The 17,145-nt window shown below is 43.0% G+C and overlaps 2 protein-coding genes across 3 annotated transcripts in view; one reads left to right on the forward strand and one right to left on the reverse strand.

Annotated features, from left to right (window-relative positions):
• The window catches only part of OSBPL1A (oxysterol binding protein like 1A), a 71,930-nt gene extending 69,684 nt beyond the window's left edge, over positions 1–2,246 (forward strand). For both annotated transcript variants that reach the window (XM_059815798.1, XM_059815799.1), the window contains one exon: positions 1,061–2,246. In XM_059815798.1, coding sequence (XP_059671781.1) covers positions 1,061–1,163 — 103 coding nt within the window. In that variant the 3' untranslated portion in view covers positions 1,164–2,246. The remainder of the gene's footprint in view (positions 1–1,060) is intronic.
• Positions 2,247–3,938: 1,692 nt separating this feature from the next.
• Positions 3,939–10,415, reverse strand: CABYR (calcium binding tyrosine phosphorylation regulated). Its single transcript, XM_009815556.2, has 4 exons — positions 10,268–10,415; positions 10,127–10,180; positions 6,237–6,518; positions 3,939–4,513 (listed from the first exon to the last, which is right to left on the reverse strand). Exons 1-4 carry the CDS (start codon positions 10,413–10,415, stop codon positions 3,939–3,941), a joined length of 1,059 nt encoding a protein of 352 aa, XP_009813858.2.
• Between the last annotated feature and the right edge of the window lie 6,730 nt (positions 10,416–17,145).

A 17,145-nucleotide genomic window follows, 5' to 3' on the forward strand; every position in this document is an offset into this window, starting at 1 on the left:
ACCACAGAAACAGCTTCTAGCAAGCTGACTTGTGCCATAAACACGGCTTGGCAAAATACAAAAAGAGGGTAAAATGCTAGAGGTCTGGTACTGTGCAGTGTGTGCTGTTGAGGCAGAAGATGGAGTAACTGGGTCCAAACAGAAAGCAGTGTTAAATAACAGGCTGCAGGATTGCCAGAAATGGGTGTGGGAGAGGAGGAAGGACCAACTTCTGCACCATGGTGATTTGACAGGATTGTACTACTTACTACTGGGGGATACTTGCCAGTAGTATGTCCTTGTAAGTGCACCTTATTTTACAGATAGCTAGCCCACCCACCAAAAGGTTAGGTGCATGTGTAATCTGTGCATGTGTATACACAGTGCTGCCAGATTAGGTGGGAGGGGAGAGGGAAGGAAAGAAAGAAGGTGCTCAGCTTCAGTGTTCTAGCAACAACCAGCTTAGCAAAAGCTTGCAAGTAATTTCAAGCAGATGGAATCAGCTTTCTGGCCATTCAGATTAGCCCCCCAGTGCTAACAGTGTAATGCAACACAGTTAAGTTGTAATAAGCCGGGACTTCTCCTGCAGCCTGTGGGTGATATTTCATCTATGCTGAGGGTAGCTGGCAGACTTGTTCTGAGTTAAGTGCATTGCAAAACAAGGGGACATCTAGATCCTGGGGAAAGAATGTTTTTCTGTTTTCAGGACTGCAGTGCTTGTGGTGTTTAGATGTCTTGAAAAAACTGTTACTGCTTATGCATGCCAAAATGATTGTTCACAACTGCTTTGAAGTAAAACTGTACCTGTCCTTTTTTTATGTGATAGTCGTGACTGCTTCAAGTGACAAAATACTGGTGTCAGTAGTTTCACCTAGGAGACATTTAAGCCATGTGGCAAATGGGGAGATCTCCCCCACTGAAGATGACTTTAAATTCACTTATGAATTTAAAACCAAGAGGGCTCTTGCAATCACAATAATTACTTTGAACAGTAAACTGCTGAAGATGCAGCAAAGCAGTTCTGAACTTCCATAAAGTGTGTGTCAATAGCTTCACTAAGGTGCTGTATGTTTCCTTGCAGATGGTTCCACCAAGGCCCCAATCCCTATACTGGTACGCAGGACTGGCTTTATTCTGGCAACTACTGGGACAGAAACTACTTTAACTTGCCTGATATTTATTAAAATGCAATAAGGACCCTGTGACTGATACAAATAAGTCTTCATATGTTTTAATGTTATCCCTTGTTTTACTTATCTCTTGAAAAAACTGACATGCTATCAAACAGAATATTAAGCATCTCCACAGTAAATCTGGTGGTACGTGATCTGCAGTCCCAGAGGTAGGGGAATAATTTTTCTGGTTGATGGTGGGTCCTGTGTGGACAAAGTAAGTCGCCATGGTTTTGAGCTGCCCTGTTTGCTGAATACACCTATATTAGGTTGTGGTGTATGAAGAATAGAACACCTTCAGCTGTTCTGTGAATACTTTCTTTCGTAGAAAACATTGGCACGAGTAAAACTGGTTTTATTTATTGTGACATGGGAATGTTTGAAAGCACACACAGTAATTGCAATATTCTGTTCTTAAATGAAGAAGGGTGTGTCACTTCTGTAAAGATGTAATTTTTCATAAAGTGACGTTTCTTTTACTAAAGTTAACTCCCTTAAATCCTGAGCTCTGGTCAGAGATTCTAGAAGCGTTCCTGTCTCTGGAGCATTAATGCAGTTGTTTAAGCTGATAACATTACTCAGAGGTATTTATTCAATGTTTTGTGCAGTGTGTTTTGAATATTGCTCTCCTGTTTTGCTACCAACCTTATGGTTTAAGGAATTAAGAGCCATTTAAATATCTATGGATTTGATTTGAACTGCACACTAGTAACAGGTTTTAAAAGAATCTGTTTCATGCACTAGAAGTTCTGGTGCCCAGCACCACTGCAAAAAGGCAAGAACCTAATCAGTCCAGGACCTGGTGGAACATGGCGAGAGGGACAGGACCTGTGTCTGTACTGTGCAAATGCCCGGGAAGGATGTCTTGTGCATTTCAAAGGTAGTACAGCACCTCAGTGAGGCCTCCTGTGCACAGCTGCTTTACCCCTTTTCAGTGGGGTGCATTCAGTCTTAGAGTGTAAGTTTATATTGAACTGTGTACAGAGCTTCTAGAGGGCAAGCTGCTCTTTGTACAATATTTTAACTGCTGTCTGGAGGTTAGTGTTAATTGAATAATTTAATTGCTACTAAATAAAGGCTTCAAAACTTCTTGCATCTAGTCTAAAGTGAGTGGTGTTTGACAGTGCCAACCCTTTCTGAGCAAGTCTACTCCAAAAGCTGCTGCAGTGAAGTTGTAAAGTGTGCTTCCCTGTTCTTCTGGGACCTCTTTTCCCCTAAGCAGGAACAGTCTGCTTATGGGGAGGTGGGGATGGCTGGAGAATGGAGAGCTTTCTCGAATATGCAGTGGGGCTGCAGCTCTAGCCTTGAGGGTGGACTGCTGAAACTGAAGAAGGCAATGAGATGCATTCTATTTTTATTCTGTGCACTACTAGAATTACTGAGGTAGTGATGCTGAGACATATTTGCATAGATAAGGGAAAGCCTCTTCTTTGGCAGTCTTTCATGTGAGGGCCCAGTTCTCACAGTGACCTGTAGATGCAGAAATTGAGTACCTGCACTGGCTCTTGGAAGCCTAATCTCTGTACTCAAGCCTCTACTCTGGCCAGCATTTCTTGAAGTCTGGCTTAATTCCTATGTGACTTCAAGTGGGATTCTAAGATATGTAGATTGGGTCAGTGCTTCAGCAGGTCACACAGCACTGAACACTTAATGCTAGGAAGAACAAAGCATTTAGTTCCTGCCTGCCCACCCAGGTTCAAGAGCAGGAAACCTCTACACAACATCACGTTTTTTTCTTTTGAGTGACTTTTTCATAAAACCAGACTTTTATTTTTCCCTAGACCTGGAAGAATCTGGCATATTTAAGTGACCACCATAGCTGTAGTTGTGAAACCTCTAAAGCAAAATAAAGGTACTTTTTTTCACCCCTTCCTTGAAGCATAGCCTCAGCTCTCCTTGATAAAGCTGTAGTTTGAATGAATTGACCATGTGTGAGAACAATTTCTTCCTCTAGCTGAAAGTATGACTGTCCTTTTGTTCCTGACATTTATACTGTTCCTTTCTAGAGTATAAACCCAGCAGTATAGACTACACCTGGTTACAATGAACTAACTTTGGCTTTGTATGTTGTCTGTCCATGTTGTTGGGGCTTATGCATATACCATGTTAACTCAGTGAAGAAGCTGGGCCACTCTTTAGTGAAACAGCTGCAGCAGATGTGTCTCAGTGGTCATAATTCATACAAAGTTAATATTCAGGATATTGTGCTGTGCTAGGAAAGTAACAACTGCATTCCCATGCATTTTAAATTGCTGGCTTTATTGGAGCATTTGCATTAAGTTATTTGATTTATTACAATATAAACTCCCTTCCTCCTGAACTCTTCTGGAAGGCCACACTGTCTCTTCTCAACCTGTTTAAAAAAAAACGTGAACTCAGTAGAAGGCATGGAGCAAGAACTACTGTAATTGCTACCTAAATGCACTCCAGCGTTGAGGGTATTTTGCCACATTCTGAATGTTACACAAATGCCAGAATTTAGGCTGCAGCCATGAAGATGTGTATAAATTTAAGATTAAGACTTGATTACTTTAGACTAGCACTAGTCTTGCTCTGGTTTTGCTAATTGCAAAGAGTAACAAGCAGAGGAAGGTATTGGGTCTGTTGTTATGTATGGCAAGTAGTTTAAAATAAGGTTTAAGATCAGTGGTTATTTTGAAAAGGGTAACATTAAGCTTTCAGTAGTAAAATCCAAACACTAGCACCTTCCTATGCAAGCCCCATGCAAGAAGCAAGCTTACTTCTTTGGGCCGTATGCCCACGGCAGGGTCATAATGTAACAGTAATCTATCCTGCAGTACTGTAGCTTTCTGCAAGACCATTTATACCTGTGTCCTTATCATCAGCTGGTGAGCCTTTCTTTGCAGACATCACATCATCCAGAGGGATGGCAACTGAGAAAACAGCAGGTGTGCATGGCTTAGCTGCAGTTTCCTCTGCAGAATTAGAATTGGGGCTTGCCATATCTGTTTTCTCATCAGCTGCCCTGGCGACTGGGACAGGGACTGTAGTGAATCTCTTCCTAGCACCTGCATCTTGCTGTGCAAAGACAGCATGGCTAGGAATAGGTTTCCAGTCCTGTATGTTCTGAACATTAGATCCCACTAAAACAAAAGGTGGAGCATCTCTTCTCTTGCTGCTTTCTTGTATCACATAAATTGGAGCAGATACTTGTGACAGCTGACCACATTGTTGATCTTTCCCCCGGGAGAGGCTGAGGGTTGCTTGGGAATAAGGAACACCAGCTCCACCAGAAGAAGGGGATGGTGGTGATTTTTGACCTTGTCTCAAGTCAGTTAGGCAATAGAGGGTCCACACATTAGAAGGTGGTGGTGGCTGTCCTGCTTCACGTGATGCCATGGCTGCAAAGGTAAGAGTGCTGGTATCAGAAGCAGTGAATTCCAGTCATACTGTAAATCCTTATGTCTAAAATAAACATACCTACACTTGGTGAAAGCAAGCATGTTAGAGAAGAGAGCTGTGATAGAAAACACTGGTATGCAGCTGACAAACCCCTGCAGCCTAGAAAAAGTAAAACTGTTTAAGGTCAGAGCAGAGGCTTTTCTGGGTAAGTATTTGTCTGGTATTTCTGAAAATGGAAGTTTGTCAAACTCCCCTAAAAGTTTGGGTTTTTTTTAAAAGAGCCAATGTTAATTTATAAATCTGCTTAAGTAAGTTCAGCTCTCCTCTACAAAATGCTTTGCTGAGACCTCACAGCTGTACTATTTCTCCTGGGGCATAGGACAGGGCTTGGACAGATTCTGCAGTACCAGGGAGACTCAGGGCAGCAGAGCTCCAACCAGGAGGGTTTCTCCAGCTGGGCAAGGGAGGAGCTGGGCACATGTCACCACAGGGAAGAGATGCTGGTGAGACCCTCACCAAGAAAGACAAGTACCAGCCCTTGCTGTTTGTGGAACTGAAGACCAGTGCTTAGCCCACTCAGCCCAGCTGCAGAAACTCCACAAGCTCAAGACAGCACAGGCAACCACCATAATTTTTTTTCTAAGTGGAAAACCTCCTAGGTTAGTGCTGGAATATGAGATCTTTCACAGCAGGAGAATCAAAACCAGGGCTCCAGCTGGTCATCTCTTTTCAACCACAGGGCACATGTATTACATCTTAGGTCTCCAACACCTGCTTCAGAAAATACAGCTTGTTTTGAGCAAGACTATTTGGCATCAATGGGCACCTTCCTGTCATTTTACCTGCATATTTGCCCACAGGAGCACAGAGTCCTGCCCAGAGCTAGCCACATCTCTTGGAACAGATGGCAGGGAGATCTAACACATGTATTGGGGCCAAGCAGACAGTGTTGGTACAGTAATTTCTTACAAGTCATCTCTACCCTGCATTGCACTGACAGGTGCTTTTCCATGTAATGACCACTGATGAAGCTGTAGAGCTATAAGCTGGAACAGGAAGATGACACACAGATCCAAACTTCCTTACCTGACAAGTCATAAACTTGCTCAGCTGATTCCACTTGTGCTGTAGATTCCACTCTCTCAGGATGGCATACTAAATCATCAGCAGATGGACCTAAGGTTGTGGCACTTGAGCCCTGGCCTGCATTTAATGGCTGCTCAATCTTTAACAGAGAAGCTGTTTGGTCTACAAAGGGAATGATTATTTTCTGTGGAAACTGCTCTACATAAGGTGGAACCTCTGCATCCATAATCAGCTCATCATCCCAACACAGTGATACAACCTCAGTGGCTGAGGTAACCTCAGCTTTGTTGTAGGAAGGCACAGCCTGCACTGGATCTTTAGGAGGAGGTGATGGTGGTGGTGAAAGAGGTGATGGTTCTTCCCACAGGGGAACTGAGGAAGCTTGATTTACATGATTTGTTGAGACATCAGCCTGGCTGTCTGAAGGATGTGGTTCTCCAGCTGTGGAGGACTGACTCCACACTCCTGGTTGTGACCTAAGAGCCTCTGCAGAAGCCTCAGCTGCTGGGACAGCAGAAGCATCTTCAGCAGCACCTTCTACTGGTGTAAATTCATTCTCTGAGGTCTGAGAGGCTTCGTAAAGAGTCTGCACACTGGTTGCCACATCCCTCACAGAATAAAGAGAATCACTGTTACCTAGCACATGGGCAGCAAGCTGTGCAGGCTCAGCAGGGGCATACACCAGTTCAGGTCCCTCAGGGGATGAAGCTCCATCAGATCCAGGGGGGAATTTGCTTTCTGCAGTGGAACTGGCAACTGATGGGTGTTGAGTTATTTGGGAGCTATATTGAATATCAAGTTCTTCAAGGAGCTGGTCTTCCTCTGTGTCAGTACACTTGTCCTTTTGCTTGGGCTCCCCAGAAAACAAAGTATCTGTGTACTCTGATGTCTTCTCTTCCAGTCCCTCATTCCCGTTTTCTGCAAGGTAAAAAGCACATAATGGCAATACAGGAGCAACTGTTTCCGTTTTATAAAAGAGTGATTTCAGCATCAACTCAAATAGATGCTCTACAGCACATTTGTGAGGCTTCCTGGGTTGCAGAGATGGAATAATTCAAGGAGGGGGTTTGCTGCTTGCCTGTCAATAAGGGGAAAGAATATTCAGAGAGCAGCCATACCACTTCAAAACCTAGGAAGTCTTAACTGTATTTCTGAGCCTGCAGTGATGGCTACAGCTACATTCTTATCTACTGCCCACAAACATTGCTACATTTATGGGTTAAAGGATTAAACCTTTTACATTAAGCACATCAGATAAGCCAGCTAGAAGATCATGGCTCCTCTTTGCAGCACCTCAGAACTCTTTGGATTCATACAAGTTATTTTAGATTCATAGATGGTGACGTTTTAGCTTCCTCAAGAACCTTGATTAGTTGAACTGACAGGTATCCAAGTGAAGAACAGGGTAAGATGTGAACAAGTTTTAGATACAGAGTGAAAAATGGCTTCTAGATTAGTTATCAATGGAAGAACACAAGAGAGTACTCATGGGATCAAAACAGCATTCCATCACATGGTTAATAAAACCCTCAGCATTGGAAAAAACAAACAAGCCAAGCAGTCTGAGTTTCTATCATGATTAGCAAGTGTTGGCCAGTATGTAGAACCAGCACAGTAGCAGAAGAGAAGTTGAGTCTTTAATACATCATCACAGCTCAGCACTGAGCTGTTTTCTGAAGTCACGACTGGATGAGATCAGAAATTATGAAAGAAACATAACTCAAAGGATGACAGAGCTAAGTCCTCTCTGAAAAAAACATTACTTAGCTTACATCCCAAGCCAACACAGACCCATTTATAATTCAATGTCAGTATCGGGCAATGCCACAGAAAAGAAAGGCTCCCTTGCAGCTACACAAAGTAGCTAGCTGCCTACTGGTGCACAGCTGGTCCCAAAACCCATGCTAGCACTGTGGGCAGGATACTCCAGAGGAAACCTTGCTTGACCTTGCTGAGGAATTCCTCTCTGATCATCCCCTTTCATAACACAGTGGTAGGGGATGGATGACACAGAAAGAGAGGGGTACAAGAGGGACCTATGTTGGAGCTTGGTGAACATGCAGGGATCAGTTCACAGTCACATGAGCGAACCAATGACAGGCATTCAGACAGGAAGTTTCTGCATTATGCAGCCACTCTCCGTCATACTTAAAGTCATGGCAGTCAAGCAAAGTCCCCAGTGACTGAAGGAAAGGGAATATCACACCCATTTTTTTAAAAAAAAAAGGTAATAAAGGGGACTCTGGCAACCACCAACCAGTCAGCCTCACCTCCATGCTTGGCAAGATCATGGTACAGATCATCCTGGAAGATAGGTCAAAACATACAGAAGTCAGAGAGGTGATTAAAGACAGCCAGTGTGGCTTCATCAAGGGCAAATCGTGCCTGACTAATCTAGTGGCCTTCTACAGTGGAGTGACAGCATCAGTGGACTCAGGAAGAGCTACTGATGTCTTCTACATGGACTTCTGTAAGGCCTTTGATACAGTCCCCCACAACATTCTGGCTGCTAAATTGGAGCGAGATGGGTTTCATGGATGGACTATTTGATGGATAAGGAATTGGCTGGATGGCTGCATCCAAAGAGTTATAGTCAACAGCTCAGTGTTCACATGGAAACCAGTAATGAGTGGTACCCCTCAAGGGTCTGTACTGGGACCAATACTATTTAATATCTTCATCAATGACAGAGAGTTGGAGAGTTGGACTGAGTGCACCCTCAGCAAGTTTGTGGATGGCACCAAGCTGAGTGGTGCAGCTGATATGCTAGAGGGAAAGGATGCCATCCAGAGGGACCTGGACAGCCTTGAGGAGTGGGCCCAGGTGAACCTCGAAGTTCAGCAAGGCCAAGCGCAAGGTCCTGCACCTGGGTTGGGGCAAGCCTCAATATCAATACAGGCTGGGGCATGAAGGGATTGAGAGCAGCCCTGAGGAGAAGGACTTGGGGGTACTGGTGGACGAAAAAACAGGCATGAGCTGGCAATGTCCACTTGCAGCCCAGAAGGCCAACCGTATCCTGGGCTGCATCAAAAGAAGCGTGGCCGGCAGCTTGAGGGAGGTGATTCTGCCCCTCTGTTCCGCTCTGGTGAGACCCCACCTGGAGTACTGCATCCAGCTCTGGGGTCCACAGCACAGGGAAGACATGGACCTGTTGAAGGAGGTCCAGAGGGCCATGAAAATAGTCAAAGGCCTGGAACATCTCTCATATAAGGAAAGGCTGAGAGAGTGGGGCTGTTCAGCATGGAGAAGAGAAGGTTCTGGGGACACCTTATTGCAGCCTTTCAGTACTTAAACAGGGCTAATAAGACAAAGACTTTTTATCAAGGCCTGCATTGATAGGACAAGGGGCAACAGTTTTAAACTAAAAGAGGGTAGATTTAGATTAGATAGCAGGATTTTTGGTGGGGTTTTTTTTGTTGTTTTTGGGTTTGTGGTTGTCCAGAGAAGTTGTGGATACTCCATCCCTGGAAGTATTCAAGGTCAGGTTGGATGGGGATTTGAACAACCAGATCTAATTGAAGATGAACCTGCCCAGGGCAGGGGGGTTGGACTAGATGATCTTTAAAGATCCCTTCCAACCCAAACCATTCTGTGATTCCATGATTATGCAAAAATTGCTGTGTGATGTCATTAATGCAACACTTGCAAATGCACCAAAATTCAGCCTTTGGTGATACTTTAAATCAAACTGCAACATCCAGCAGTCATTTATACAAGAAGAAACCTGCTTCAAGTGCTGAAATCAGTGGTGGTTAGCTTTTTTAGAGGCAATCCTAAGCTAGGAATAAGATAGTAGCACTTTTTGTTCATAGCTGGGGCTTCTCTTCATTGCTGCAACTACCCTTAGTGTACAGCTCTCAATCTATAGACCAAGGTTGCCCCAAGTGCTGGCTGGTTACAGGTCTACCTGGAACCCGGCTTAGGTGGCCTTTCTGAATAAAGGGGATATTTGAAGCTGCTGACACTTGCGGTAACTAGACAACGGAGACCCAAACCAGCGGGGCAGATACAAACAGGCTGTGGTCTAGACAACGCACCCATGTCACTGTTCCCACACAACCTTCACGTAGCACCATGGATTCCAGCCCTTACAGCCAAACCCAGGGAGCAGATGAAAGCTCCCAGCACTTCCCAAAGGAATTGGCATCCCACAGAATTAAATCATCTTTTTTTAAACAAAGAGATACAATATTTATTTGCAAAAAAATAGGTAAGGGTAAAGTCGCTATCTGCTTAGGGGTGATAAATCGCACTGCAATATCTTAAAAAGACCAAAAGCATCCAGGCTCTCTCCTATAATCAAGGAGAAAGTGCAGCATCCCAGGGGACTAATTCTTCCCAGATTAAACAGAAGCAAGTGCTTTCTGAAGGTGCCTGCCTCTTCAATAGCTCAGAGCCTCTGTACCTCTTTCACGTGACTAGATACAGACAGGATGCAGCCCATGATAAATGAAAACTACTTGCATCCATTGGGGTTGGAACATTGTCTCAAAAGATCTTAAAAGAACAAAGAGCAACTATCTTACCGTTAACGAACTCAAACTTTTCAACCAGTTCTGTTATATCCAGATTTGGATTCCCTGAAAACAGAAGCAGAAATTAAGCTGGAGTAGCATAGCACTCTCAAATAGCTCAGCTCTTCAGATGAAGCACTGATAGGAACAAACCTTTTCGAAAGGCGACGAGCTCTTGGAAATAGAGAGCGAAAAACTCAGCAATGTCATCCGGGTTGTTTTCCACGACAGCTCGGCTCACCCCCTCAAGCAGGGTCTGGAGGCCACGTGGAACAACCAGCCTGATTTTTGAAGACTGCATCTTCGCCCACTCAAGTCAGCTTATGGTTTCTCATCTGTACAAAGAGAACCCCACAGCTGACCATCTACCCCACCCCAGTGTGAAGTGTCTGATGCCAACCGTGCGATCCCAGCTGCTCATCCCTTGCCGTGCCATCAGTAACCCTCCTCCTCCACTCCCTCCCACACAGTCCTTTAACTAAAAGGGGGTATGTACCATTTGCAGTGACCAAATCCTTTACTCCCCCTCTGCACCTTTAGGCAGCAGGAGAGCAGTCGGGGCGGGGGAGGGAGAGGGGGGCAGCCAATTAGGGAACCACGATGTGAATTCAAACCCATCAATTCCCTTTTTAAAGATAAAGCCCACCAAAGCCCCGCCCAATGCGCCGCAAAAGCCATTCGAGTTCAAGCAAAGAGTTTACAGGACACTTCTTCATCCCCCCTCCTCCTCCATCCCCTCCGGTACTTGCTCTCTCCTGGTCCCTGCCTCCCGCAGGCGCCCCGCGATGAGGGTGATGGGCGGGCTAGCCCAGGGCCCCCACACCCAGCCGGGAGGGCATGACGTCACAGTGCCCTTGCGTCATCCGCGCGGCGCAGCGGTGCTGAGGTTCGCAGCCGTCAGTGTCTGCGCTCCAGCGCTGCAGCATTACTGTTTGTTGGTCAAAAAGGACTACAGGAAGGAGCAGAAGGCGAAAGACGCGATTAAAATTTACCCTTGGGCAGCCAGAGCGCTCTGCGGCCAGGTGACGCTGCTGCTCATCAGTGAGGGCCGTCCTCCTGCAATAAACTCCTGGCTCCCCATTGTCGCACAAGAACTGGTGCACTCAATGGACACAACCGTTTGCGCACAACTCTATTTATAACCCTTTTAATACTATATTTTAAGACCAAAGTACGGTGTCATGGCTGCTGTTGCTCAGGACAAGCAGCGTAAGGACTGTGAGGGCGAGGCCAAGCACCCACGGGTGCTGCCTGCCACAGGGCACAGGGGAAACGATTGCCCACGCACTCAAACCCCCTGAACCGCTGCCTTTTCTCCCCTCCTATGCTACCGTGAAACCTGTTCCTGCTTTCTGCCCCTGACTTGCCTTCAAGCACGTAACTGGCTGAACCCACAGCACAGGTAGAACCCCTCTGAGGAATAGTTTCACCTTTGCGGAACACCAGTTCTCATCATCAGCAGCAGGCAGCCGAACCAGAGATGTTTCTTCCTGGCACAGGAAGAGTGTAACTTTGTGCTCAGTCTCAGGTTACGCTGACTTCACACGATCCAACACTTCAACCTGCGGAAAGCAGAAAGGCTGCAGCCGTATCCCACCCACCCTTCTGCCAGCCATGGTAAAGCAGGTGGGTGCACAGACCCATCCCCTGGTTCACAGCCTGGCCTTTTAAGGTAGGTGACATACAACACCCAAGGGATTTAAACCCACAGAACAGACTGCAAAATATAGCACCTAAGAAGGTACGTTCTGTGGTGACCTCTGGCAGGAGCTCAGAGCAAACAGCTGGGGTCTGTAACCTCTTCAGCCACAGCAGCTACACCCAAAGAGGAACAAGATTATTCCTTAAAACAGCTCCATTCATACTGCAGAACCTTACGATTGGCAAGGGCAAAACTTGAAACAAACCTCAAAAACCACAGGGGCAGCATTTGCTTTCCAGTACATGTTTTCAATAGATACACACAAGATCATTTTCTATTCCAATAAAACAAAGACAAAAAAAGATCACTGTATAGTGCTGTTATTTTCAAGGTTACCCCTAACTGTGTTTCTGAGGATCATGAAGGCAGAAAGATCATGGGAGTAAACCATGATCAGGAGTCCACTGTGGGATGAAAACTGTTATCCACCAACAATGCTCCAGATCAGTCTTCATCAAAGTTGGAAAACGATCATCTACTTACCTGCTCTTGCATTCCTGGATGTCTGCATGTCTACAAAAAACCAAGGGGAATTCCAGCAGCACTGAAGATTTAAGACTCAAATGTCATTGCTGCTAAAGCATTTAGACTATCTACATTAGCTTGCTTTAGTAAGTAACATATTCATAATAGGTCATTCAAAATTAACAGAATATTATCTCGCTTTCAAGTTAGTTCACTGGGAAGTACATTAATGGTAAACTCACCGCAAAATGCTTCTTCTATAAAAGAATCCTTAGAAAGTAATTTATCTTAGATAACTTCTCACAATAGCTCATCTGTCCTGGAGAGTGACACCACAGACTTCACCATATGAAGAAAGTTAAAAATGAATATGCTATGACTTATGAAATTAGGAAGAATAGCTTTCCTATAGAAAGAGTAAGATATACTTCAAGAATACATATCTGAGGACTAGAAAAATGTTTCATTTCTGGAGTTGGGATAGTAATCTGAGGTCTAGATTTCTGTACTGAGAACATATCGAAGCAACAGAACTTCATAAAGGCATTAAACATACCCGGGTGCAAAGGTAGTCACGTGGTTACATTGAAACCATCCTCAATGCATACAGATCGGAAAATAACTTGTAAATTTCCTTCTTTTGAAAACTTTCAAAATTCTAGGTCTGCAAAGCTCTGCACAGCAAAAGGTTCAAAGGTGTTTAAGTACAGATGTCATAAACCAGAGAAATATTTATTATCAGAGGTAACAGAACAGCAGCATAAACTTCCTTAAATATTTAAAAAGGCTTCAGCCCCTAACAAAAAATTGTGTCTGTCTGTAACTTAAGAGCAGCTGTAGGAAAAAATACGTCTGGTAACTAATTCACCGTGCTGGAACTTCATGCCGTTTTTGGAAACCATCTGGAGTAAATCCATCATACGAAGTGTACCAGCTACTCTACTGAAACAGGTTGCCCTTTGGCCCCAAACTGAAGAGCCTGTCAGCCTAAAAGCAGTTTGCCCAGCTGAAGGTAATTCCCTTGTCCTACCATCCTTTGCCCCATCTGCAGAAATAATAGCTTCCAGACAACGTTAAAGTCTTAGAAGACAGAGACTGGACAGAAGTTCAGCAAATGAAGGTCCCTGATAAGCCTTATTTTTCTGCCAAAAAAAAGGATCAGGTCATTCATTAACTCTTCATTAAATAGTTTACAATAGGTTAATGAACCACGCTGGTTGGGACTTGTGGAGTGTGTTCAGTTTTATTTTGTTTTTTTTAACTTGCAATCTCTTTCAAAGCTTCAGCTAAACAGGCAGAAGACAAACTTACATTTTTTTTTGCAAGCGCCATCTTTGCGTTTCTACCTGCCAGAGACTTCTGTAGAATTCTAAGTGGGTATTTGCATTAGTATACAAAATCTCCATGAAAGCCTTCTTGTTTTTCCTACCAAAGGTACAAAATACTGGTTTTTATTTAAGGTGTCTTTAAGCACAGCTCTCTGACTCAGTCTTCCCCTTCACTGGGGCCTTTGCTTCAAGTGGGGAAAAGTGTATGTCTCAGGAGTACAATTATCTTTTTTCAGTACAGTAAACATACTGCATTTTAGTGAAAGACCGGGAGGCATTTGTTACGTAAATAGTTTTGCTCAGCAAAGTCTGACAATCTCTCTCTCTCTCCCTTCCCCTCTCAAATATTCAACTCAAACAAGCTTTTTTCTTCTCTTAACCTCTTCACATGGGAGCCTTTCTGGGCATCTCCTATAGGTAAGCACAGCTTGCCAAAAATGACTGAAAAACACTGAGGACCTGCCAGTCCTGCTGAGCACAACTTGATCAAATTGAGTGTTGGAACACCATCTTGGAAGAAGTCACATCAAAATATAAACAGCATCTCTGAAAAAGCAGCAATGAAAAAATAGGGGTAAGACAACCGAACATGAACCCCCATGGCTAAAACACACTGGTTAAAACACAGCAGCTAAACAGGTCATGAAAACCTTGGGTAATCAATGAAAGAGGTTCTGAACAGAAGCAGGAAGGCAATACGTAACTGTAATAGGCACCTACCCTGCTAACCTATGCTGGGTCCTGTTTTGGAGTCTGAACTTACATTAAAAAAACATATGGTGAAAAATAGAAATAGTTCAGCATTTAACTCTAGAAAGCCTTCCTCAGGTTGACTTTCTTACTGTCACATTTATATTTTGCTCATGCAAAAGAACAATAAGAGGTGACCTGAACATTCTTTATAATGCTTACACTGAGACATGGCAAAGAACACAGCATCTGATACAGCAGAAGAAAATAAAGTGAGAGGCAGTGTCTGAAAACCAAAGCAAGAGACCTCTAGGTTTAGAAGAGTAGAGGGACTGGATCCTTTCAGGTGCTGTCCTTCCGCAGCAGTCCACCACACTGACCTTCTGCACCTCATTTGCTGGTATGTTGTACCTTCTTGCAAGCACTCTGGAGATGTATGCAATGCCAGCAACAAAAAAAACCCTACAAAGATGGAAGGGATACTAAACATTACAATATCCAAGTGTAATTCAATCAAGGGAAACAACCTTGAGTATACACATGTTGGGGGTGGGGAAATCACTTTTTGCCATCTACTAACAATGGCACAATTTTGTAACTGATCAATTCAACAAGTTCCAAAGTTCAAGGAGAATATAGATTTGCAACATTGTGACAAAGTTAAGCCTTTTGTAAAATAACTCAATCTTTTTTCCAGTGCATCTTGTATACCAGCTAATTTCATACAAGAACTTGCTTTGGCATAAATTAAGAGTATTGTATATAGATACAGATAATTCAGCGTAAAAACAGCAGATTCCCATCCTTTCTGAATCTGTCTAGAATACCATATTTTAATTGTTCTTTGGTGAAAGTGAACCAGAACTGGAACTTACCTATATATTTCCACCTTCTGTAAGTCAGCTTTTCCAGATAAAAGTAACTTTTGAAGCAGTATTTTCTAGCTCACCTCAAAACATCAGAATGCAAGACAATATTGTATAAGCATCTACTCAAATTGTAATTAGCAGAGAAACAATTCCCTGTCCTGCCTTTTTTTCTAAACTCCTAATTTATATAAAATAATTTGTCATACAGTTCCTTCAGGATGAAGGATCAGAGACAATATACCTGTACTTCTTACTCCTAAAGTCCAGTGAGTCTACCATGTATGTTCTAGGCTGCCTGCAGAGCTCCTGCTGAGCCAAGGACTGGTGTGCTGGTCAGATGCCACTGGCTGCCCAACTGCCTTAAAAGACAGCCAAGTATAAATTTACTTCTTAACATTAGCTTTAATGATACTTGTTTGTGACTGCGTAATTTTTCATGAAAGTGATTGCTACCGCTGTTAGTATTTTGTAACGATGACTGGAAAGGGAATTTGAGCGTCATTTATAGGGTACCCTGCTTTCACTCCACTGACAGGTTCAATGAGGTCTCTTGCAACACCATGTATAGCCCTACACCAACCTAATGCTTGCTCCTGTTCAAACTTCAAACAGTTACAGAGCATTTTTTTAAACACAAGTACAATCAATTGTTGGAAAGACAATCAGATTGTTGTAAATTGAAAAGTGATTCAATACAACATTTGGGGAATTTTATTTAAGAATAAAGCATAACTAGAATATCAAACAAGCATTCAAAGTCAGAGAAAAAATTAAAGTGCTTGCTTTAGAGTAAATTAGAAACATTTTTCAAAGGTGCAGGAATACAACAAATACAATTGTGTGTGGTTCTTTTTCTTTAATTAAGAACAAGTAAATTTGATGTCTTAAAAACGCATCTTAAACCTTGTTCGCTCTACGGTTGATCTCAACATGACACATGTAACTCACTTTCTAAACCAGGAGACTACAATTATACTGGAAGAACAAAGGCTGAGGTAATAGCTGACTAGAAAACTTTGTTACAGAGTCACTCGACATCCCAGAAGTTTTCCCAATACTTGGTACCATCTTGTTCAGGAGGCCACCAATTAAAGGACAAATTCGAGGAGCAAGGGAACAAAACTCATGTCCATGTTTCTTTTAATTTTACTCAGAAATATAAAAGTGCAAGTTCTGTAAATTAACAACATTTACAATACATCACAATAAATATGCCACCTTGTGACATCTAAAAATTCTAGTTATTTGAAATGAGTCATATTGAGATAAAAACTGCATCAACATCAACAAAAATACCTGACCCAGTAAAGATAGTCTTAACATATTAACTAGCAAGATGCATATTCCATTATTGCTATTAGACCATGCCTCCGAGTTCTAAAGTATAAAAACTTACCAGTTTACACAAATTACAGTTGAAATTTTTCTCATCACAGGCACAATCTAACATAAAAAATAATTCTGACATTTACAATGTAGGAGATTCTCCTAAGAGGGGAGGAAAAAAAATTAATACGGAAACAGATGGTTCTACTTCAGTGATGATTCGCTAAATCCACAGAAAAGCTGCAATTTGCACAGAGTTAAACTGTTACATGAATATATAGCGTCTTTCCATACCCACTCCTGGCCTGTTGAGAACAACAGGCCTTTTAGTAAATTTACTACAATTTGCTAGCTACCTCCAAGTATGTAGACCCTAGATATCCCAACACAAACGGCATGCAGGTGCTTTGTGTCCTGAACAGCCTAGTCTCACGTTCTATTTAAGCAGTGTATTTAAAAGGAATTTTGTCAGTAACTGTACCGTTTCTAGCTATTTACCCAGAATGGACTGTGTCTCTGATTGCAAAACATTAAAAATCAGATAGGACAAAATAAGATTTCAAGTACATTAAAGTCCATTTTAAAAATCATTATTTGAATTCTAAGTAGTCACTATATGTACAGTATATTGTTTTCTAGTCAATACTTATT

This window comes from Gavia stellata, chromosome 3 (genome assembly GCF_030936135.1).
Source record: "Gavia stellata isolate bGavSte3 chromosome 3, bGavSte3.hap2, whole genome shotgun sequence".
Lineage (NCBI taxonomy): Eukaryota > Metazoa > Chordata > Aves > Gaviiformes > Gaviidae > Gavia > Gavia stellata.

Excerpts from the sequence above, each read along its gene's own strand:
- CABYR (XM_009815556.2), bottom strand. The coding sequence starts at position 10,415 with ATGCAGTCTTCAAAAATCAGGCTGGTTGTTCCACGTGGCCTCCAGACC. Across the intron at positions 10,181-10,267 it reads GCTCGTCGCCTTTCGAAAAG|GGAATCCAAATCTGGATATA; the intron begins GTTTGTTCCTAT and ends TTCTGTTTTCAG. Across the intron at positions 6,519-10,126 it reads AAAGTTTGAGTTCGTTAACG|AAAACGGGAATGAGGGACTG; the intron begins GTAAGATAGTTG and ends TTTACCTTGCAG.